Source organism: Bombina bombina, chromosome 8 (assembly GCF_027579735.1).
Source record: "Bombina bombina isolate aBomBom1 chromosome 8, aBomBom1.pri, whole genome shotgun sequence".
Taxonomy (NCBI): domain Eukaryota; kingdom Metazoa; phylum Chordata; class Amphibia; order Anura; family Bombinatoridae; genus Bombina; species Bombina bombina.
Window position 1 is genome coordinate 113548157 of NC_069506.1, and position 25998 is coordinate 113574154.

The 25998-nt window shown below is 38.0% G+C and overlaps 1 protein-coding gene across 1 annotated transcript in view; it reads left to right on the top strand.

Annotated features, from left to right (window-relative positions):
- The window catches only part of ACAP3 (ArfGAP with coiled-coil, ankyrin repeat and PH domains 3), a 302744-nt gene that overhangs the window by 3409 nt on the left and 273337 nt on the right, over window positions 1-25998 (top strand). The window contains 1 exon segment of the mRNA XM_053690978.1: window positions 21932-22062. Coding sequence (XP_053546953.1) covers window positions 21932-22062 — 131 coding nt within the window.

Below are 25998 nucleotides of genomic sequence, written 5' to 3' on the forward strand. Positions count from 1 at the left end.
TTATTTTGGAGAGGCTATTTTATTTTAATAGGGATTAAGTTTATTTTTTTTATTTTTGATCATTTGGTTTATTTTATGTAATGTTAGACTTTTTTTATTTTTTGTAATGTTAGATTAATTTAATCTTATTTTTTTTTTTTTTTTTTAAGTAATGTTAGCTTTTTTATTTTAATTGTAACTTAGTATTTTTTAATTTAGGTAATTGGGGTTAATTTAGGGGGTGTTAGGTTAGGGATCTTAGTAAGTAAAATAGTTATTTGCGTTTTGGGGGTTTGGCAGGTTAGGGGGTTAATAGATTTATTAGGATTATTGCGTTGTGTGAGTTTGGCGGATTAGGGGTTAATAGTTTTATTAGGTTTATTGCGTTGTGAGTTAATGGCAGATTAAGGGTTAATAGTTTTATTAGGTTTATTGCGTTGTGGGTTAATGGCGTATTAGGGGTTAATAGTTTTATTAAGTTTTCTGCGATGTGGGTTAATGTCAGATTGGGGGTTAATACATTTATTAGGTTTATTGCGATGTGGGTTAATGGCGGATTGGGGTTAATATACTTTATTAATTATTGCGGTGGGGGTTGGCGGTTGACAGGTAGATAGATATTGCGCATTCGTTAGGTGTTAGTTAATATTTTCAGGCAGTTAGGGGAGTTACAGTGCTTACATTTTTAGCATAAGGCTTGCTGCGCCTGCCTATGTGTGGCGAGGTGAAAATGGAGTAAAATGTCTCCAGTCCTTGCGCTGAATATGTGATACTGATTTGCAACGCGTTTCTATGTTAGCTTATGGGAGTAAAAATTGAGAGCGACGGGTGAAATATACGTGCCGTATTTATATGTGGCGCAGTATATGTGCTACCAAAACCATGTAAAAACCGGTGTTGCTGGCTTTTGCGAGCGACACCGCATATGTAATCTTACACCCGATTGTGATTGCATGGACATCAAAAAGGGCTCCTCTGCAGCTTTTAAAATGCCTATAATTATTATTAAACAATAGATTGTGATCAGCCAATAGTAAGCTACAGCCAGTAACCCAAAATGACATGTCGTAACAAACTAGAGCATATAACTTGTGCATCAAAATGTATTTATTTTATATTTTAATACTTTTATTGAGGCAAAATTTAAATACAGAAATGAAAGAGACACAATTGACACAAACCAATAATAATAATGCAAACAATGATCAATCCCATAGGTATTGTGAGCTTGTAAGCCTTTATATATAGAAAGGTAAAGTCCACTGGTAATATCCAGGTGGTATTACTGGCGGGTCCATGGAAGAATAGAAACATACGCCTAGATTTAGAGTTCTGCGTTAAGGGGTCCTAACGCTGCTTTTTAATGCCCGCTGGTATTTAGAGTCAGGCAGGAAAGGGTCTACCTCTCACTTTCTTTCCGCGACTCGAGGCTACCGCAAATCCCCTTACGTCAATTGCGTATCCTATCTTTTCTATGGGATTTGCCTAACGCTGGTATTACGAGTCTTGGAAGAAGTGAGCGGTAGAGCCTCTACCGACAAGACTCCAACCGCAAAAAGTCAGTAGTTAAGAGTTTTATGGACTAACGCCGGAACATAAAGCTCTTAACTACTGTGCTATAAAGTACACTAACACCCATAAACTACCTATGAACCCCTAAACAGAGGCCCCCCACATCGCAAACCTTATAATAATTTTTTTTAACCCCTAATCTTCCGACCGGACATCGCCGCCACCTACATTATAGCTATGAACCCCTAGTCTGCTGCCCGTAACATCGCCGACATCTATATTATATTTATTACCCCCTAATCTGCCCCCCCCCAACGTCGCCGCCACCTACCTTCACTTATTAACCCCTAATCTGCCGACGGGACATCGCCGCCACTATAATAAATGTATTAACACTCTAAACTGCCGCACTCCCGCCTCGCAAACACTATAATACATTTTATTAACCCCTAATCTACCCTCCCTAACATCGCCGCCACCTACCTACAATTATTAACCCCTAATCTCAAGCCCCCAACGTCGCCGCTACTATAATAGTTATTAACCCCTAAACCTAAGTCTAACCCTAACACCCCCCTAAGTTAAATATAATTAAAATAAAACTAAATAAATTTACTATCATTAAATAAATTATTCCTATTTAAAACTAAATACTTACCTATAAAATAAACCCTAATATAGCTACAATATAACTAATAGTTACATTGTAGCTATTTTAGGATTCATATTTATTTTACATGCAACTTTGTATTTATTTTAACTAGGTACAATAGCTATTAAATAGTTAATAACTATTTAATAGCTACCTAGTTAAAATAATTACAAAATTACCTATAAAATAAATCCTAACCTAAGTTACAAATACACCTAACACTACACTATCAATAAACTAATTAAATAAATTACCTACAATTATCTAAACTAAAATACAATTAAATAAACTAAACTATAACACCAAAAAAACAAACACTAAATTACAGAAAATAAAATAAAATTACAAGAAGTTTAAACTAATTACACCTAATCTAAGCCCCCTAATAAAATAAAAAAGCCCCCCAAAATAATAAAATGCCCTACCCTATCCTAAATTACAAAGTAATCAGCTCTTTTACCAGCCCTTAAAAAGGCTTTTTGCGGGGCATTGCCCCAAAGAAATCGTCTCTTTTACCTGTAAATAAAAATACAATACCCCCCCCACATTACAACCCCCCACCCACATACCTCTACTCTAAAACCCACCCAAACCCCCCCTTAAAAAACCTAACACTCACCCCCTGAAGATCTCCCTACCTTGAGTCGTCTTCACTCAGCCGAGCCAAATTCTTCATCCAAGCGGGGCAGAAGACGTCCTCCATCCGGTTGAAGTCTTCATCCAAGCGGGGCAGAAGAGGTCTTCCATCCAATTGAAGTCTTCATCCAAGCGGAATCTTCTATCTTCATCCATCCGGAGCGGAGCGGCAGCATCCTGAAGACCTCCGACGCGGAACATCCATCCTGGCCGACGACTTCCCAACGAATGACGGTTCCTTTACATGACGTCATCCAAGATGGTGTCCCTCGAATTCCGATTGGCTGATAGGATTCTATCAGTCAATCGGAATTAAGGTAGGAAAATTCTGATTGGCTGATTCAATCAGCCAATCAGATTGAAGTTCAATCCGATTGGCTGATCCAATCAGCCAATCGGATTGACCTTGCATTCTATTGGCTGATCGGAACAGCCAATAGAATGCAAGATCAATCCGATTGGCTGATTGGATCAAAAAAAATTGTGGCAGGATAAAGACCCAGTAATTACCAGATTAATAAAATAAACTAACTCTAGCAGAGGGTCAAAATAAAACCAGCTAAAAAGTAATATAAGATATCTAGAATGAGCCTCCGTATGAATATATCAAAATCAACATCTATATAGTTATAGTGATACTGGGAGATCTATTATTCGGTATGTAACATCTTTCAAGACTCAGAGGCCCATTTATCAAGCTCCGTATGGAGCTTGTGGGCCCGTGTTTCTGGCGAGTCTTCAGACTCGCCAGAAAAAGCAGTTATAAAGCAGCTGTCTAAAGACCGATGCTCCATAACCTGTCCGCCTGCTCTGAGCAGGAGGACAGGAATCGCCACAATTCAACCCGATTGAGTATGATCGGGTTGATTGACACCTCCCTGCTGAGTCTGCAGGGGGCAGCGTTGCATCAGCAGCTCTTGTGAGCTGCTGGTGCAATGCTGAATACGCAGAGCATATTGCTCTCCGCATTCAGCGAGGTGTTGCGGACCTGATCTGCACTGTTGGATCCGGTCCGCAAGACCTTTGATACATAGGCCTCTTAGTGTCAAAGCATCGTTCATAAAATGCATTCTTCAGAAATCTTACCAGATAACAGCAAAACTAGTCAGTCATATAGCTAAGGCATCAAATGTGTTTAAATTTGCAATCTCAGCCTAAGTGATGGGGGCTGTAGGAATATATAATATAGAATTGAGAGTATGGACTTTGTGCAAACTATGTGGCGTTGTAGGAGATATGGAATATCAATACAACATATAAAACAATAAATAAACTTAACAAAATATCAAACCGGTTTATATGAGCAATTTCAGAGTCCCTCTAACAAAGTCTGTAGAGAAGTTCCTTTGAATGCTCAGGGCAGAGTAGAAGATAGAGGGAGGTCACACACTGTAGTGACAACTTATACATTAACCATATGTAACTTAAAGGGCCACTAAACCCAAAATCTTTCTTTCATGATTAAGATAGAACATACAAATTTAAACAACATTACAATTTACTTCTATTATTTATTTTGCTTCATTTTTTAGATATCCTTATTTGAAGAAAAAGCAATGCACAGGGTGAGCCAATCACATGAGGCTTCTATGTGCAGCAACCAATCAGCAGCTACTGAGCATATCTAGATATGCTTTTCAGCAACGAATATCAAGAGAATAAAACAAATTAGATAATAGAAGTAAATTAGAAAGATGTTTAAAATTGCATTCTCTTTCTAAATCATGAAAGAAAAAAATGTGGGTTTCATGTCCCTTTAAGCGCAGCAGGGTCATTGAAGAAAGGTGCTGGTTGACTTGCAATGTTTCTTACCCTGATGATAAGCAGTATCTCTGGAGTGAAGTTGACGTATTATTGCCCTCATGTTTATTGTAAATATTTGCCATTTTTCTTTATATATAACATTTACTAGTAATGTGCCCTCATGACTAGATCCTACAGACATACAGTGATCACTGACCTTACAAACAGCACAGGTTAAGTGGGTTTAGTAACGTGTCACCTGTATAGTGTGCCACGGTAGGGCTCTCGTTCCCTTAAACATTATCTCAGTATCTGGCTATTATTGACTAACTCGTGCTTGTACATTCTGCCCTTGTGTTGTACTGTTTCACCCATTACCCTGTGGTAGGCCTCAGCCTCATACTGTTAAAACATCAAATGCACATATTATCCAAGCATTCTACAACTTTCCACGGCTAACATCTATTTGACTCGTCCTGCTGATTTTATTTCAGGTCATTGAACAAAAAATAAGAGAAACCAATAAGTTATTATTTTTCATGGATTCCTTCTGACTATACTAATGTTTTCAAACCAAACTGTCTTCTCCCACAATGCTTTTCTGCTTCTTTTATTAGAAGAAAACAAAGGTTAGGACTAGTGTGTGTGTGTATGTATGTATGCATGTATGTGTGTGTGTGTGTGTGTATGTATGTATGCATGTATGTGTGTGTGTGTGTGTATGTATGTATGTGTGTGTGTGTGTGTGTATGTATGCATGTATGTGTGTGTGTGTGTGTATGTATGTGTATGTATGTATGCATGTATGTGTGTGTGTGTGTGTATGTATGTATGTGTGTGTGTGTATGTATGTATGTGTGTGTGTGTATGTATGTATGTGTGTGTGTGTATGTATGTGTGTGTGTGTATGTATGTATGTGTGTGTGTGTATGTATGTATGCATGTGTGTGTGTGTATGTATGCATGTGTGTGTGTATGTATGTATGCATGTGTGTGTGTGTGTATGTATGCATGTATGTGTGTGTGTATGTATGTATGCATGTATGTGTGTGTGTGTGTATGTGTGTATGTATGCATGTGTGTGTGTGTATGTATGTATGTGTGTGTGTATGTATGTGTGTATGTATGCATGTATGTGTGTATGTATGCATGTATGTGTGTGTATGTATGTATGCATGTGTGTGTGTATGTATGTGTGTATGTATGTATGTATGCATGTATGTGTGTGTGTGTATGTATGTATGTATGTATGCATGTGTGTGTGTATGTATGCATGTATGTATGTGTGTGTATGTAAGTATGCATGTATGTGTGTGTGTGTATGTATGTATGCATGTGTGTGTGTGTGTGTATGTATGTATGCATGTGTGTGTGTGTGTATGTATGTATGTGTGTGTGTGTATGTATGTATGTGTGTGTATGTATGTGTGTGTATGTATGTATGCGTATGTGTGTGTATGTATGTATGCGTGTGTGTGTGTATGTATGTATGCGTGTGTGTGTATGTATGTATGCGTGTGTGTATGTATGTATGCGTATGTGTGTGTATGTATGTATGCGTGTGTGTGTGTATGTATGTATGCATGTGTGTGTGTGTGTGTGTGTATGTATGCGTGTGTGTGTGTGTGTGTGTATGTATGTGTGTGTATGTATGTGTATGTATGTGTGTGTGTGTGTGTGTGTGTGTATGTATATATATAACACTTTTTTGTCTGAAGACGGACTATATTATGTCCGAAAACGTTAACACTGATTAAAGTGATTGTGAAAAGTCCCTTGGAGTGCGCTTGTCTTGCATTTCTATCTACTCTGTTTGCTGCACCCAGGGCATAAGGACTTTTGGTTATTGGGAGTGCAATTTCCTGCCTGTCTCTCTCTCTCTCTCTCTCTCTCTCTCTCTATATATATATATATATATATATATATATATATATATATATATATATATATATATATATATATATATATACAGGGCTCAAAATTTTAGGTTGTAAGCTACTAGCCAGGCCAAAATGTTACTCTCCACTTCTGATCCTACCCACTACCTGCCCCCACTACTCCACTACATCTTTGCATACAGTATGTTTAGCCATTGTGAAACACATTATTGTGCAGTCATTTATTATATTTTTTTTTATTTTATACCTTAACAAATTAAATAATGCTATATACAGTAATCGATTAACAAAAATAAGTGCATAGCAGTTAGTAACATCAAGTTGGTGGTTCTGGGTAAGACAACAGCTGGATAGAAATATAAAGTTGTTGAAGTGAGAGAGTGGAGAAAGAGAGTGCTGACAGTCATGGAATGTCATAGCAGACCTGGAGATTTTCTTTTAATAATTATCATCTCTCTCTTCTCTCTCGTAACTATCTTTCTTATCTCCCTCCTCTCTTTTTAACCTCTCCCTTGTCTCTCAGACCATATCTTCTCTTTACACCAGTGGCGTCACTAGGGTTGGTGTCACCCGGTGCGGTAAGTCATGGTGTCACCCCCCCCCCCCCAGAAAGCAGACACACACAAAAACACAGGTAAACACTCAGACACACTTAAAAACATACTCAGATGCACACACAAACACTCAGAAACACACTCAGACACACACACAAAAACACTGAGACACACAAAAACTCAGACACACAAAAACTCAGACACACACATACAAAATATGTAAACTGCACTGCATTAATTATGAAGCTCATGCCTAGAGCTGCTCCCTGGCTCAGCAGAGCATCAAATGAAAGATAAACAGAGCACTCTAAAATAAATCACTGAAGAAAAGGTTTAGGCGCGCAAACTATGAAAATTCTGCTCTCTGACTCTGTTCCAAGTCTGTCAGTGCACAGCCCTTGGCCGCATGTCACTGAGCAGTGAGCACAGATAGGCAGGCAGGTTTAGGCTAGCAGCGCAACTTTGCAAGCCGCACGGCACACCCACAACATTCATAGTGAAATTGGGCAGGGGAGGAGCAAAGTACAAACAAGCAAAAGCAGCCGGGAAAACTATTTGTTGAAATTGCAGCACTGGCTCAAGGGGCAAAAAAATTGTGTGTCTACAACTTCCTCAGTCCCACTAATGTTCACAAATGCCAGCCTCTAATAAAATAATCTATGCATCTCAACATTGTATTTCTTTGAATTTCAATAAAATTTAAAAAAAAATTTTTTTTAATTTTTTTAAATTTTTTTGGGTGTCACCCGGGTGCGGCCCCCCCCCCCCCCTAGTGACGCCACTGCTTTACACTCTTTATTTCCCCTCTCTCATATCTTTTTACTCTTTCTATTTTTTTTTCTCTCCACTCGCTCTTAAAGGGACATGAAACCCACAGTTTTTCTTTCATGATTTAGAAAGAGCATGCAATATTAAACAACTTTCTAATTTAATTATATTATCTAATTTGTTTTATTCTCTTGATATTCTTTGCTGAAAAGCATATCTAGATAGGCTCAGTAGCTGCTGATTGGTTGCTGCACTTAGAAGCGTTGTGTGATTGGCTCATCCATGTGCATTGCTTTTTCTTCAACTAAGGATATTTAAAAAATGAAGCAAAATAAATAATAGAAGTAAATTGTAATGTTGTTTACATTTGTATTCTCTACCTGAATCATGAAAGAAAATGTTTGGGTTTAGTGGCCCTTTAAAGCTATCTTCTCTACTTTTACTTTTCCTCTCCAATCTCTCTCTCTTTCTTCCTTCTCTCTCTCTCTTTCTCTCTCTCTCTCTCTCTCTCTCTCTCTCTCTCTCTCTCTCTCTCTCTCTCTCTCTCTCTCCATTTACCCTCTCAGAAGTAACAGTTTAAGCACTAATGGTGTTCCTACAGCCCTAGAGGAATAACATATCCTTGCCCTTTCTAGGATATATAATATCCATTGAGATAATATGTTTAGCACATAGCTCACAGTGTGTTTGTCAATGCTGCAATAGGAATGTACATTTTTTCACTCACTAACTTTTACTTGCCACCATTAAATTTCCACTCGCCAATGGCTAGTAAAGAGTGGAAATTTTGAGCCCTGCTATATATATCTATATATGTGTGTATATATATACATATATATATTTGTGTGTATGTGTGTGTATGTATATGTATATATATATATATATATATATATATATATATATATATATATATATATATATATATACAGGTGGCCCTCGGTTTACAACCGTTTCAGAATAACAACCTTTTTTTTCAGTCATGTGACTGCTATTGAAAAGTATTGAGAAGCAGTGCATTAATTAAAATAGCCAGTAGGTGGAGCTGTCCACTTGTGTTGCAGAAAAGATATGCAAGCCAAGCAAGCTGAAATTAATCAGTTTAACCAGACCTGAGCTATCGAGCAACTTTCAAATGAACAAGATGTTCCTGTCTATAAATCAGTCCAGATTGGAATGCATACAAAGAACTGTTTGCAGAAAAATGCAAGTAAAGTCTGTGTTGTGTGATTATTGTATTAAGTTTATAATGCTGTTTAGCAAATGTTTTTGTTAATTTAACTTAGTTTAATTATATATTCTGTGTTGTGTGATTATTTTATTAGGTTTATAATGCTGTTTAGCATTTACAGTCTTCATTTCAAAGCTTTAAAAAATAATGTATTAGGTGTTACTTATGACAATTTTGAGAGGGGCCTGGAACCTATCTCCCTCACTTCCCATTGACTTACATTATAAACTGGGTTTCAATTTACAACGGTTTCAATTTACAACCATTCCTTCTGGAACCTAACCCCAGCGTAAACTGAGGGCTACCTGTATATATATATATATATATATACATACATACAAAAAATGTTTTTGCCCATCGCTCAATACTTATCCTTTCTCAAATTGCCCAGGTGCTTTATTATTTTATATTCAAGACAATCATTGAAGGGCACTCACAGGTCTTATTACAAATCTTGCTTTATTTCCAAAATTCTTTCAAATTCAACATTTCGGCTTATCTATAAGCCTTTTTCAAGACATTAATATTGTTATGATATATATATAATCTTCTACCTCTGCTTCCTCAGACAGACCAGCTTTATAATATTATATTTGTGTTTTTTTCCAAAAATACCTAAACTTGTTGCATGAGTGATGTTTATTGGACAATGTGTGTCATATATCATATAAGGAAGAAACTAATGAATGGAGCTCACGTGCTAAATGTATGTTTAATGAATCACTGTCAGTAGCTAATGTCATTTAAATGAAAGAATGTACAAAGGCTTGATTTAAGCTAAATCAGTACATGTAATTATTAGAGAGAAAAGCACAACTTTGATTTTTGAGCCTTTTTTAATGTCCCAAGTTATTTAGTAATGGGTAAAATTTCTTTTGTAGCACAATCCATCCTGCTGGGGGAAAAAAATACTTTCCTGTCTCTTAGGAGTATCTAGCAGTTTGACATTCTGTTGTAGTTGTGCACAGCAGTTTAAAGGGATTTAAAACAGTCTATTTAATTGCTGTAGTAAAAAAAGCACTAAGGAGTGGAGTGCTATGAAATCATTGTAATGTTTATTATTCATCATTTTGAAAGGATATTACCTTTTCTTTCTTTTAACTTAATTTGTGAAGGGTCCACTACTTCCTCTCAAGGGGGCTGTGGTCTCCATAGGGAAAGCCTTCCTGTTAAACGTTACTAGGAGACATCTGCTCTAGCTTTTTATCAGTTTATTGCCCATGCTCAGTAGAGGACTTTTTCTGCAAAAGTCATGTGACAGTCTACGTGCTTATTTAGCAAGAAAACAAGTGAGTTGTTTGCTGTTCCGAAACAAAATCTGTTTCTTTTTACGAGTCCTCAAAATCTAAATGCTACAGCTCAATAACTACGTGCAGAGGAAATCTTTTTGTTTAAAGGGACACTGAACCCAATTTTTTTTATTTTGTGATTCAGATAGAGCATGCAACTTTAAGCAACTTTCTAATTTACTCCTATTATCAATGTTTCTTCGTTCTCTTGCTATCTTTATATGATAAAGAAGGCATCTAAGCTTTTTTCTTGGTTCAGAACTCTGGACAGCAGTTTTTGATTGGTGGATGAATTTATCCACCAATCAGCAAGGACAACCTAGGTTGTTCACCAAAAATGGTCCGGCATCTAAACTTACATTCTTGCATTTCAAATAAAGATACCAAGAGAATAAAGAACATTTGATAATAGGAGTAAATTAGAAAGTTGCTTAAAATTTCATGCTCCATCTGAATCACGAAAGAAAAAATTTGGGTTCAGTGTCCCTTTAACATTTTAAAGGAACTATGGGTTATCAAGAAAGGAAGCCACTTTAGAATTGTGTTTTGCTCACAGGGTCAGTGAACAGACTTTGGACATACTGTTAAACAGAACAAATACATATATAAAGGAAAATGTATTATTGGTGTTATTGGTATTAATATATGTGCCCAAAAGGGGCAACTAATTCAACACAGGTTGCCAATATGACACAATGCAACACATGTGCACAAAGTCGCAAATATTTGTAAAAAAAAAAATTCCATAAAATCTGCTGCTCCAAAAACACACAAACGCCGAATTGACTACATTTATTGATCAATATTGCCGTATAAATGTCACACGTTTCTGGAAACGTATTGCTTTGTTTTTTTTAGATATTGTTTGTTATTGTCCCTTTTTTTCGTGCAATCAGATCCATACACGGCACAAAAAAAGATTTTTGTTTAAAATATTAAGAAATTATTGTTTCCCCCCTTTTTTGGTACAAATATACTGTATACACCATGAAATTAACAAAATAGCTTATGAAAACAGCCTATTAAAGGGACAGTCTAGGCCAAAATAAACTTTTATGATTCAGATAGAGCATGTCATTTTAAACAATGTTCCAATTTACTTTTATCACCAATTTTGCTTTGTTCTCTTGGTATTCTTAGTTGAAAGCTTAACCTAGGAGGTTCATATGCTAATTTCTAAGACCTTGAAGGCCACATCTTTTCAGAATGCATTTTAACAGTTTTTCACCACTAGAGGGTGTTAGTTCACGCGTTTCATATAGATAACACTGTGCTCGTGCACGTGAAGTTATCTGGGAGCAGGCACTGATTGGCTAAAATGCAAGTCTGTCAAAAGAACTGAAATAAAGGAGCAGTTTGCAGAGGCTTAGATACAAGATAATCACAGAGGTTAAAAGTATATTAATATAACAGTGTTGGTTATGCAAAACTGGGGAATGGGTAATAAAGGGATTATCTATCTTTTAAAACAATAAAAAATTCTGGTGTAGACTGTCCCTTTAAGCACTAAAATTATAGTGTGCTCTCATTAGTCGTGGTTTTGTTATTTTAATAGTGTATATATCTGCTCCAAAAAGGGGGAACTATAACTTTTAAATATTTTATAGGGACATGAAACTCAAGATTATTCTTTCATGATTTAGATAGAGTATGCCATTTCTCCAACATAGGTGTGTCCGGTCCACGGCGTCATCCTTACTTGTGGGATATTCTCTTCCCCAACAGGAAATGGCAAAGAGCCCAGCAAAGCTGGTCACATGATCCCTCCCAGGCTCCGCCTACCCCAGTCATTCTCTTTGCCGTTGTACAGGCAACATCTCCACGGAGATGGCTTAGAGTTTTTTAGTGTTTAACTGTAGTTTTTATTATTCAATCAAGAGTTTGTTATTTTGAAATAGTGCTGGTATGTACTATTTACTCAGAAACAGAAAAGAGATGAAGATTTCTGTTTGTATGAGGAAAATGATTTTAGCAACCGTCACTAAAATCCATGGCTGTTCCACACAGGACTGTTGAGAGCAATTAACTTCAGTTGGGGGAACAGTGAGCAGTCTCTTGCTGCTTGAGGTATGACACATTCTAACAAGACGATGTAATGCTGGAAGCTGTCATTTTCCCTATGGGATCCGGTAAGCCATGTTTATTACGATCGTAAATAAGGGCTTCAAAAAGGGCTTATTAAGACTGTAGACTTTTTCTGGGCTAAATCGATTGATTATTAACACATATTTAGCCTTGAGGAATCATTTTATCTGGGTATTTTGATATAATAATATCGGCAGGCACTGTTTTAGACACCTTATTCTTTAGGGGCTTTCCCAAAGCATAGGCAGAGCCTCATTTTCGCGCCGGTGTTGCGCACTTGTTTTTGAGAGGCATGGCATGCAGTCGCATGTGAGAGGAGCTCTGATACTTAGAAAAGACTTTCTGAAGGCGTCATTTGGTATCGTATTCCCCTTGGGGCTTGGTTGGGTCTCAGCAAAGCAGATACCAGGGACTGTAAAGGGGTTAAAGTTCAAAACGGCTCCGGTTCCGTTATTTTAAGGGTTAAAGCTTCCAAATTTGGTGTGCAATACTTTTAAGGCTTTAAGACACTGTGGTGAAAATTTGGTGAATTTTGAACAATTCCTTCATGTTTTTTCGCAATTGCAGTAATAAAGTGTGTTCAGTTTAAAATTTAAAGTGACAGTAACGGTTTTATTTTAAAACGTTTTTTGTACTTTGTTATCAAGTTTATGCCTGTTTAACATGTCTGAACTACCAGATAGACTGTGTTCTGAATGTGGGGAAGCCAGAATTCCTATTCATTTAAATAAATGTGATTTATGTGACAATGACAATGATGCCCAAGATGATTCCTCAAGTGAGGGAAGTAAGCATGGTACTGCATCATTCCCTCCTTCGTCTACACGAGTCTTGCCCACTCAGGAGGCCCCTAGTACATCTAGCGCGCCAATACTCCTTACTATGCAACAATTAACGGCTGTAATGGATAATTCTGTCAAAAACATTTTAGCCAAAATGAACACTTATCAGCGTAAGCGCGACTGCTCTGTTTTAGATACTGAAGAGCATGACGACGCTGATAATAATATTTCTGAAGGGCCCCTAACCCAGTCTGATGGGGCCAGGGAGGTTTTGTCTGAGGGAGAAATTACTGATTCAGGGAACATTTCTCAACAAGCTGAACCTGATGTGATTGCATTTAAATTTAAGTTGGAACATCTCCGCATTCTGCTTAAGGAGGTATTATCCACTCTGGATGATTGTGACAAGTTGGTCATCCCAGAGAAACTATGTAAAATGGACAAGTTCCTAGAGGTGCCGGGGCTCCCAGAAGCTTTTCCTATACCCAAGCGGGTGGCGGACATTGTTAATAAAGAATGGGAAAGGCCCGGTATTCCTTTCGTCCCTCCCCCCATATTTAAAAAATTGTTTCCTATGGTCGACCCCAGAAAGGACTTATGGCAGACAGACCCCAAGGTCGAGGGAGCGGTTTCCACTTTAAACAAACGCACCACTATTCCCATAGAGGATAGTTGTGCTTTCAAAGATCCTATGGATAAAAAATTAGAAGGTTTGCTTAAAAAGATGTTTGTTCAGCAGGGTTACCTTCTACAACCAATTTCATGCATTGTCCCTGTCGCTACAGCCGCATGTTTCTGGTTCGATGAGCTGATAAAGGCGGTCGATAGTGATTCTCCTCCTTTTGAGGAGATTATGGACAGAATCAATGCTCTCAAATTGGCTAATTCTTTCACCCTAGACGCCACCTTGCAATTGGCTAGGTTAGCGGCTAAGAATTCTGGGTTTGCTATTGTGGCGCGCAGAGCGCTTTGGTTGAAATCTTGGTCGGCTGATGCGTCTTCCAAGAACAAGCTACTTAACATTCCTTTCAAGGGGAAAACGCTGTTTGGCCCTGACTTGAAAGAGATTATCTCTGATATCACTGGGGGTAAGGGCCACGCCCTTCCTCAGGATCGGCCTTTCAAGGCAAAAAATAAACCTAATTTTCGTCCCTTTCGTAGAAACGGACCAGCCCAAAGTGCTACGTCCTCTAAGCAAGAGGGTAATTCTTCTCAAGCCAAGCCAGCTTGGAGACCAATGCAAGGCTGGAACAAGGGAAAGCAGGCCAAGAAACCTGCCACTGCTACCAAGACAGCATGAAATGTTGGCCCCCGATCCGGGACCGGATCTGGTGGGGGGCAGACTCTCTCTCTTCGCTCAGGCTTGGGCAAGAGATGTTCTGGATCCTTGGGCGCTAGAAATAGTCTCCCAAGGTTATCTTCTGGAATTCAAGGGACTTCCCCCAAGGGGGAGGTTCCACAGGTCTCAGTTGTCTTCAGACCACATAAAAAGACAGGCATTCTTACATTGTGTAGAAGACCTGTTAAAAATGGGAGTGATTCATCCTGTTCCATTAAGAGAACAAGGGATGGGGTTCTACTCCAATCTGTTTATAGTTCCCAAGAAAGAGGGAACGTTCAGACCAATCTTAGATCTCAAGATCTTAAACAAGTTTCTCAAGGTTCCATCGTTCAAGATGGAAACCATTCGAACAATTCTTCCTTCCATCCAGGAAGGTCAATTCATGACCACGGTGGATTTAAAGGATGCGTATCTACATATTCCTATCCACAAGGAACATCATCGGTTCCTGAGGTTCGCATTCCTGGACAAACATTACCAGTTCGTGGCGCTTCCTTTCGGATTAGCCACTGCTCCAAGGATTTTCACAAAGGTACTAGGGTCCCTTCTAGCTGTGCTAAGACCAAGGGGCATTGCTGTAGTACCTTACTTGGACGACATTCTGATTCAAGCGTCGTCCCTTCCTCAAGCAAAGGCTCACACGGACATTGTCCTGGCCTTTCTCAGATCTCACGGATGGAAAGTGAACGTGGAAAAGAGTTCTCTATCTCCGTCAACAAGGGTTCCCTTCTTGGGAACCATAATAGACTCCTTAGAAATGAGGATTTTTCTGACAGAGGCCAGAAAAACAAAACTTCTAGACTCTTGTCGGATACTTCATTCCGTTCCTCTTCCTTCCATAGCTCAGTGCATGGAAGTGATCGGGTTGATGGTAGCGGCAATGGACATAGTTCCTTTTGCACGCATTCATCTAAGACCATTACAACTGTGCATGCTCAGTCAGTGGAATGGGGACTATACAGACTTATCTCCGAAGATACAAGTAAATCAGAGGACCAGAGACTCACTCCGTTGGTGGCTGTCCCTGGACAACCTGTCACGAGGGATGACATTCCGCAGACCAGAGTGGGTCATTGTCACGACCGACGCCAGTCTGATGGGCTGGGGCGCGGTCTGGGGATCCCTGAAAGCTCAGGGTCTTTGGTCTCGGGAAGAATCTCTTCTACCGATAAATATTCTGGAACTGAGAGCGATATTCAATGCTCTCAAGGCTTGGCCTCAGCTAGCAAGGGCCAAGTTCATACGGTTTCAATCAGACAACATGACAACTGTTGCGTACATCAACCATCAGGGGGGAACAAGGAGTTCCCTGGCGATGGAAGAAGTGACCAAAATCATTCTATGGGCGGAGTTTCACTCCTGCCACCTGTCTGCTATCCACATCCCAGGAGTGGAAAATTGGGAAGCGGATTTTCTGAGTCGTCAGACATTGCATCCGGGGGAGTGGGAACTCCATCCGGAAATCTTTGCCCAAGTCACTCAGCTGTGGGGCATTCCAGACATGGATCTGATGGCCTCTCGTCAGAACTTCAAAGTTCCTTGCTACGGGTCCAGATCCAGGGATCCCAAGGCGGCTCTAGTGGATGCACTAGTAGCACCTTGGACCTTCAAACTAGCTTATGTGTTCCCGCCGTTTCCTCTCATCCCCAGGCTGGTAGCCAGGATCAATCAGGAGAGGGCGTCGGTGATCTTGATAGCTCCTGCGTGGCCACGCAGGACTTGGTATGCAGATCTGGTGAATATGTCATCGGCTCCACCTTGGAAGCTACCTTTGAGACGAGACCTTCTTGTTCAGGGTCCGTTCGAACATCTGAATCTGGTTTCACTCCAGCTGACTGCTTGGAGATTGAACGCTTGATCTTATCGAAGCGAGGGTTCTCAGATCCTGTTATCGATACTCTTGTTCAGGCCAGAAAGCCTGTAACTAGAAAGATTTACCACAAAATTTGGAAAAAATATATCTGTTGGTGTGAATCTAAAGGATTCCCTTGGGACAAGGTTAAGATTCCTAGGATTCTATCCTTCCTTCAAGAAGGATTGGAAAAAGGTTTATCTGCAAGTTCCCTGAAGGGACAGATTTCTGCCTTGTCTGTGTTACTTCACAAAAAGCTGGCCGCTGTGCCAGATGTTCAAGCTTTTGTTCAGGCTCTGGTTAGAATTAAGCCTGTTTACAAACCTTTGACTCCTCCTTGGAGTCTCAATTTAGTTCTTTCAGTTCTTCAGGGGGTTCCGTTTGAACCCTTGCATTCCGTTGATATTAAGTTATTATCTTGGAAAGTTTTGTTTTTAGTTGCAATTTCTTCTGCTAGAAGAGTTTCAGAATTATCTGCTCTGCAGTGTTCTCCTCCTTATCTGGTGTTCCATGCAGATAAGGTGGTTTTACGTACTAAACCTGGTTTTCTTCCAAAAGTTGTTTCTAACAAAAACATTAACCAGGAGATTATCGTACCTTCTCTGTGTCCGAAACCAGTTTCGAAGAAGGAACGTTTGTTGCACAATTTGGATGTTGTTCGCGCTCTAAAATTCTATTTAGATGCTACAAAGGATTTTAGACAAACATCTTCCTTGTTTGTTGTTTATTCCGGTAAAAGGAGAGGTCAAAAAGCAACTTCTACCTCTCTCTCTTTTTGGATTAAAAGCATCATCAGATTGGCTTACGAGACTGCCGGACGGCAGCCTCCCGAAAGAATCACAGCTCATTCCACTAGGGCTGTGGCTTCCACATGGGCCTTCAAGAACGAGGCTTCTGTTGATCAGATATGTAGGGCAGCGACTTGGTCTTCACTGCACACTTTTACCAAATTTTACAAGTTTGATACTTTTGCTTCTTCTGAGGCTATTTTTGGGAGAAAGGTTTTGCAAGCCGTGGTGCCTTCCATTTAGGTGACCTGATTTGCTCCCTCCCTTCATCCGTGTCCTAAAGCTTTGGTATTGGTTCCCACAAGTAAGGATGACGCCGTGGACCGGACACACCTATGTTGGAGAAAACAGAATTTATGTTTACCTGATAAATTACTTTCTCCAACGGTGTGTCCGGTCCACGGCCCGCCCTGGTTTTTTTAATCAGGTCTGATAATTTATTTTCTTTAACTACAGTCACCACGGTACCATATGGTTTCTCCTATGCAAATATTCCTCCTTAACGTCGGTCGAATGACTGGGGTAGGCGGAGCCTGGGAGGGATCATGTGACCAGCTTTGCTGGGCTCTTTGCCATTTCCTGTTGGGGAAGAGAATATCCCACAAGTAAGGATGACGCCGTGGACCGGACACACCGTTGGAGAAAGTAATTTATCAGGTAAACATAAATTCTGTTTTTAAACAACTTTCCAATTTACTTCTATCGAATTTGCTTTGTTCTCTTGGTATCGTTTGTTGACAATCATACCTAGGTATGCTCAGGAACATCAATACACTACTGGGAGCTAGCTGCCAATTGATGGATGCACATATATGCCTCTTTTCACTGGCTGATCTGATGTGTTCAGCTAGCTCCCAGTAATGCATTGCTGCTCCTTCAACAAGGAATACCAATATAATCAAGCAAATTTTATAATAGAAGTAAATTGGAAAGTTATTTTCTATGGTATGATCTATCTGAGTCATGAAAGGAAATGTTTGGGTTTAATTTCCATTTAACTGAAAACCTGTGTGCTGTATAAGGACCTGAATTAAAGGGACAGTCTACACCAGAATTGTTATTGTTTAAAGTGAAGGTCCATTTAGATGAATTAGTGCCCGGTTTTTAATAAACCTATTAAAAACAAGGGCACTTTAATTCATCAAAATTGACATTTCACTGTTTTCTTCAAAAACGTACCTTTTAATCCTGGCAGCCGATCCAGCACTTCCTCCGCCCGTCTCAAGCTGTCTTCGCGGGTCCGAAATGACGAATCCGGCTTCCTCCAATCACAGCGTTGCATCAGGCCAAGGAAGCTGTGATTGGAGGAAGCCTGATTCGTCATTTCTGACGTCTGCAGAGGCTTCCGACAGCCGGGGGAATCGCTGGAGCTGCTGCAAGGATTAAAAGGTAAGTTTTTGAAGAAAACAGTGATCTGTCAATTTTGATGAATTAAAGTGCCCTTGTTTTTAATAGGTTTATTAAAAACCGGGCACTAATTCATCAAAATGGACCTTCACTTTAAAAAGATTGATAATCCCTTTATTACCCATTCCTCAGTTTTGCATAACCAAGACATTTATATTAATATACCTCTGTAATTACTTTGTATCTAAGTATCTTCTGACAGCCCCCTGATCACATGACATTTTATTCATTATCTATTGACTGGCATTTTAGCCGTTTAGTGCAGTGTCTGAACACAAGCTACGGGCATGATCACAATGTTATCTATAAGGCTCATATGAACTAGCACTCCCCTGTTAAGAAAAGTAAATAAAAAAATATGTGATAAGAGGCAGCCTTCAAGAACTTAGAAATTATCATATGAGCCTACCTAGGTTTATCTTTTAACTAAGAATGCCAAGAGAACAAAGCACATTTGATGATGAAAGTACATTGAAATGTTGTTTAAAATTACATGCCCTATGTGAATCATGAAAGTTTATTTTTGACTAGACTGTCCCTTTAAATTAAGATTTTATATTGCACCAAAAAAGGGACCAATATCTAAAATGCCGTATTACGTTTCTGTTGAAGCATTTATCTCAGTTCTGATCTAAAAAAAATCCTAGGAACTCTCTCACTCTTTGTTGCCGTTCTTCCACGTCACAAGGCAGATGACTATGTTCCCTTCTTCTGTGGGCAGCATAAATTATGGCTAAAAGGTATATTAAGTAACTGAGATTAAATCCGTTTCTCCGTCCGACCTAAGGAGCCGAAAAGAAAACATTACTATTGTTTTTCAAGCAAAAGAGGGCGCATTATAATACGTATTTGCAAGGTGAAAACATCTAGTTGCACTAATCAGAATTTCTGTTGAAGTCAGTGGAGGGTTCTAGCCATTTCCATAAATCAATGCGCAAATTACCAGGCTATACATGTGATCTTAGTCGTCTACCAATTCATGCTCCTTTTTTGAGCACTCCCTTTTCATAAATATGAGATCTAATTTGTGCCCTTTGTTGGGACAGAGAAGGTGCGAGTTTTCTTACAAAAGTATTTTGAGCGTTTAATAAAAGCGATATAAGAATAAAGGTTGAATGGCCATCTTTAAAAGAAGGGGAAAACGTATAAATTTTCAGGATTAAAATATCATGCTCTAATGGATTAAATCATGTTATTTTAACACTATAATGGTCCTTTTAAAGAACCATTAAACTTGACATTTCAACAATGTATAACATGTTTCATTATTGCAAGTGAAACATTATTGCAATATACATTCATTAATTATTTTGCACCTCTTTGTTGTAAAATACATCTAAAACAATGTGTTTCACTTTTTCCCAGGGAAGCTTGGGTTAATACTTTAAGGAAATTTTGTTTACTTTTCCCTCTCTCCCTAAGCTTCTATGGTGTAACATGCTTTTAAAATGTGGATTATCAATTTTGCATAAACAATCATGATAGGCAAATTATTCTTTGTAATAGTAACCATGTTGAACCATTGCAAAACCATACAAGTGTGCAGGCTACCCAGTCTGCACGTGTGCAAACAGAGTTTGTGCTATATCTGAATATTAGTTTGTGATTGGTTAACAAGAGTTCTTTTGTTCTGGGAGACAGGGAAATTAGTGAAAATAATAAACTCAAAACAATATACTCATTTGACAAAATAAAGTTGCAGTTTTCATTGCAAAATTATTCTTATATTCAACGGTTTATAATCATGTAGTTTACAATTTGTGTTAAGTGTCCCTTTAAGTTTTCAATATAATATCAGCAATGTCCACAGCACTTATGGATTTAATTTAATCTTTATTCCAAAACATCAGGACAATTGTCCTGATGTTTTGGAATAAAGATTAAATTAAATCCATAAGTGCTGTGGACATTGCTGATATTATATATATATTTTAGGGAATGGGCAGATTCCCAGTTTGCACGAGCACTTACTCCACTTAAAAGTGTTGCTGTTTCCAGTTTGTATTTTAAGTTTTCAATAAGTATTAAGTGAGCTGTTGAGTCACTTTAGCCTTATAGTTTTTGGTCACAAGTTTCACAACAAATGACTTGCAGGTTCCTAAACACATAGGTTAAAGGGACATTATATTGTAAAAATATCTCACATTTATTTTTTTCCCACTGATGCATTTTATCTCTGGGAATGTTTTAAATTATTTAGCTCATTTACCTTTATTTTGTCATTTTAAATAGCTGATGTTGCCTTTTCAAACCCCCACCTATACTGAAAATAAGAGAAGCTATTTAAACAAAAATTAGCAGCAGCCCAGTATGGAGTGGGAGTGAAGGATACTATGTGTAAGCTTTTGTGTATAAAGAAAGAGATAAGGAGGCATATGTGTATAGAAAAATAGATAAGTATATCTACTCTTTCTGCAAGCCTCAATTGGCATAAACAACTATTTCATATACAAAAATAAATCTAAATGTTAAATTTATTATATATTTTATACTCTGCAGCTTGTATAACAAGTCATTGTAAACATATTAAGAGAAACCGCTCTTACAGTACATAGTTTCTTTAAATTAGGCTGCTTTGCAGAACTATGTATATAATAGCTCTGCAGAAAGATTTGTCATACTTTAGATAATTGTGAGTGTATAAGGTAAACCTTACCAACCACAGTAATGATCAACCAGATGAAATATGATTGTGGGCTTAGTGAAATGCTATGAAGCAAATTAAGTATTTGTCTACACTCTTTAAGAATAGAGGTTGTATATGAATTGACTTAAAAGGACACTAATGTCAAAATTAAAGTTTCATGATTCAGATAAAGCATGTAATTTAAAAAATAAATTCCAATATACTTCCTTTATCAAAATATGCACATTCTTTTTATATGCATACTTTCTGAGGTTTCAGCTTCTACTGAGCATGGGCAAAAATACATAATATATGTGTATGCATTTTGTGATTGGCCGATTGCTCTCGCATGATACAGTGGGAGGAAAAATTGGGTTAACTTTGAAATTTGACAGAAAATATTCTACTGTTTATTTCAAATTAAGTGCTATTGCATTGTCTTTCTATTGTGCATTCGCCAATTATTCAAGTCTACTGTATTTAGTAGTCCTTTAAAGGGACATTGTCCTGGAAAAATGTCATGCCCTAATTTACTAGAACATGTCATTTATGCAATACTCACCTCGGAATTCTATGTGTTTAACCACTGCAAAGGGGTAAAAAAATAGGTAAAATCTCACTCCCAAACCACTAGAACATAAACTGAACACATCCACTGTTTGGCAAAACCATGTGACTGCCACTGCCAAGTGGATCACCGTCCATATACTGCTTGGGACCAGTAGTTCTTTGTAGATCCTGCCCGGGACTTTACCTATGTGTTTAAAACCTTTGTGTCTTAACATATTAGAGCATATCATTTTTCCACTACAATGTCCTATTAATGGATCTTCAAAGCCTGGAAAGTGGTTTCCATTGTCAGAAAATATACGTTAAAAAGGTGCGTTATACTCTTTTATATTTTCCAGTACCAGAACTATGGTATGTTTTATATAAACCAGCGTCCATTAATATAGCAGTATCCAGTATATACAGTGGGGCATAAAAAATCCCTACAACAAAAGAGGTGTTTAAAAGCCAAAACACTTTGGCTTTTAAAGGGACATGAAACACAAATTTTTTCTCTCATGATTCAGATAGAGAATACAATTTTAATCAACTTTCTAATTTACTTCTATTTTCTAATTTGTTTCATTCTCTTGGTATCATTTGTTGAAGGAGCAGCCATGCACTAATGGTTTCTAACTGAACACATGGGTGAGCCAATCACAATCGATATATATATATGCAGCCACCAATCAACAGCTAGAATCTAGGTTCTCTGCTGCTTCTGAGCTTGCCTAGATAAACCTTTAAGCAAAGGGTAACAAGAGAAGGAAGCAAATTAACTGATAGAAGTAAATTGGAAAGTAGTTTAAAATTGTATTCTCTATCTGAATCATGAGAGAAATGTTTTTTGGGTTTTATGTCGCTTTAACTTCTCTGCCACTTTAAGGTGGCGGACTGAAATCATCCCAATCTGATCGGGATGATTGACGGCCCCTGCTAGCGCCTGACAAGAAATGCTTGTGCTACAGCGAATCATGTCTTCTTGACCTTTAGTAAATCTACCCCTTATTATTGAGGCTGCAAGAACATTTTAAAACTGAAATCCTAGGGTTGGGCATTCGGCACTTTCATTAGCTGCTAAATGTTAAAGATGGCGGCCGCTCACAGCATTTGGTTCTTTTTGGAGCCGGATTTCTTCTTGTGAAAGCGCAACACACCAAGATCTGTGCAAATCCAAAACTTAGTGTGCTGCACATTCACAAAAAGAAATCCTGCTTCAAAAAGAGAATGGGCAACGAATTCCACATTCAGCAGCTAACGAAACCAAATAATGCTCATCCCTAGTAAATCCTTTTGCTTTTAAAAGGACATTAAACGCCTCTTGCTTTTGTGTAAAATTTGTTTTTGTCCCATGCTCCCTGATTTTAGCAATTTGCAGCATTTTGCTATTTAGCATCTCTTGGTAGGGTGACACAAAGCATGCTTTTTTAGACAAACTTAAAGGGACATTCTAGGCCAAAATAAACTTTCATGATTCAGATAGGGCATGCAATTTTAAACAATTTTCCAATTTACTTTTATCACCAATTTTGCTTTGTTCTCTTGGTATTCTTAGTTGAAAGCTTAACCTAGGAGGTTCATATGCTAATTTCTTAGACCTTGAAGGCCACCTCTTTTCAGAATGCATTTTAACAGTTTTTTCACCACTAGAGGGTGTTAGTTCACGTATTTCATATAGATAACACTGTGCTCGTGCACGTGAAGTTATCTGGGAGCAGGCACTGATTGGCTAAACTGCAAGTCTGTTAAAAGAACTGAAATAAAGGGGCATTTTGCAGAGGCTTAGATACAAGATAATCACAGAGGTTAAAAGTATATAAATATAACTACGTTGGTTATGCAAAACTGGGGAATGGGTAATAAAGGGATTATCTATCTTTTTAAACAATACAAATTCTGGTGTAGACTGTCCCTTTAAGACATGTTTAGAGTCCCTTTAAGGAATGTTAACTGTTTAAAAGCTTGTTTTTTGCTGCATGGGCTTTAATAGCCCTGTAACCCTTTTATACGAGAAATAATTTTATCAAACATAACAGAAATCTTTTAGTGCAATATCATTTTAATGTTCTAACCATAGTATTTTGAACAGCATCAGTCATGAAACGGTTAAGCTGTCATGTAATATCTAGTTCTGAGAACGACCATAGTATTGCATTAATAATGGTTCTAGTTCATAGTCTCTGCCTTGACGTCTACATTGATTTCAAGCAATGGGGCCCAACCACCTTTCAGTTAAGAAGAACCAAGTTCTTGGAAGGAAAAGCAGCCCAGACAGGCAAAAGTTCAGGGGAAGCTGGCAAATTGACAGCACTTCGAAATAATATCTTTGCTTGAGAAGTATATTCCCAAGAAGGAGCCCCACATCTCAGGGAAAAGGAGGGGGCCTGGTATGTGTCAAACCTAGGTTACTTCATAACCACATCAGATCTGCTTTAACCCTTAGTTATTTACAAATGTTATATCATTTTGTTGTTAGTAGTACCGGGGCTATATTCACTTAAAGGAGTATTTATAGGCAAAACAATTATTCATGCAAACTAAAGAACAGTTAGAAATATTAATATTTTTCAATTGAGAATTATTTATTCTCATTGGCTGATGGGGATAACACCCGCACTTGTACTGTTAAACAGGAAGCAGCATCCACAAGTTTCTCATTAAAGTAGGGTTATTCAGCAAAAAACAATGCATTGAGCATTTTTTTTTGTAGTTTGCAAAAAAAAATTACAAATAAATTCATTAGATAAGTTGAAAAGTAATAATATTGGCAAAGTGTCTTAGAGATAGGAATAATTGATGTAATAATAGTATGGATTATAAAAAAATAGAAGAATGGCCAGGTAAATGGAAAATTAGATTTAATACTGGAAAATGTAAGGTTCTACATTTTGGAAGTAAAAATAAGCAGGCAACCTATTATTTAAATGGGACTAGACTTAGCCAAACATAACGGGAAAGGGATTTGGGAGTAGTAATAGATAACAAGCTAAAGTGGCTTCTAAGGCTAATAAGATACTAGCATGTATTAAAAAGAGGCCTTGATGCAAGGGAGGAAAGCATAATTCTGTCACTATGTAAATTCCTGGTAAGACCTCACCTTGAGTATGGAGTGCAGTTCTGGGGACTGATTTCAAAAAAGACATTGCAGACTTAGAAAAAGTTCAGAGAAGGGCCACTAAGCTAATAAGGGGAATGGATATTTTAAGATATGAGGAGAGGTTAGCCAAACTGGGTCTGTTTTCTCTAGAAAAAAAAGGCGCTTGAAAGGTCACATGATTACTTTATATAAATATATTCAAGGTCCATATAAAGAGATAGCTGAAGCTCTGTTTATTCAAAGACTATTATTTGTGACAAGAGGTCACAATTTAAGGCTGGAGGAAAGGAGATTTAGTCTCCTGCAACGTAAACGTTTTTTCACTGTACGAGCAATCAAATTGTGGATTTCATTACTTAAGGAGGTAGTAAATGCCAATACCTTGGATACATTTAAAAATGGTTTAGATACATTTCTGGCTATAAAAAGAATTCAGGGACTTGTGTTAAATGGGTCACCTTTTTTTTTTTAATTGGATTAATTGTGTATGGTGCTTGGCATAGTACATTCATGATATAGAAGTAAGCTGTTAGCACACTGTGTATAGATGGGTGGGGGGGAAAGGAAGAATACTTAAAGAGGCAGTTAACCTTGTTATTGCAGGGCATTTGGTCATTTGAATAAGGAAATGTAATCCCCCTCACCCAAATAAACATTACTATTTGTTCATTTCTGCACCACTTTGCATCCAGGAGTGCCCTCCCATTAAATCTGTGGGGCGGGCAGAACAGCATCTGATTAGCTTACCTCCCACCTGCATTTGATTAAAAAGGCTCTGCTAGGGGTCTGGTACTGTAAACAAGAACCAGAGGAGACGCAACAGTATATTTTTTACAATGATTTAGCAGGTAAGAAGGGGTCCCTGGATAATGCAATACTGCAAAGGTTTAGAAAGCATTTTTATAAATGTTTACAGTTCCTTTGATTTGTAATTAACCAACATAGGAGAGCAAATTCCTTAAAGGGATAGTCTAGTTAAAATTAAACTTGCATGATTCAGATAAAGCATTCAATTTTAAGCAACTTTAAAAATTAACTCCTATTATCAATTTTTGTTCATTCTCTTGTATCCTTATTTAAAAAACAAGAATGTAAGCTTAGGAGTTGGCCCATTTCGGGTTCTGCACCTGGGTAGCTCTTGCTAATTGGTAGCAACATTTAGACACAGATCAGCATGCGCTACCCAGGTGCTGAACTATAAATGGGCCAGC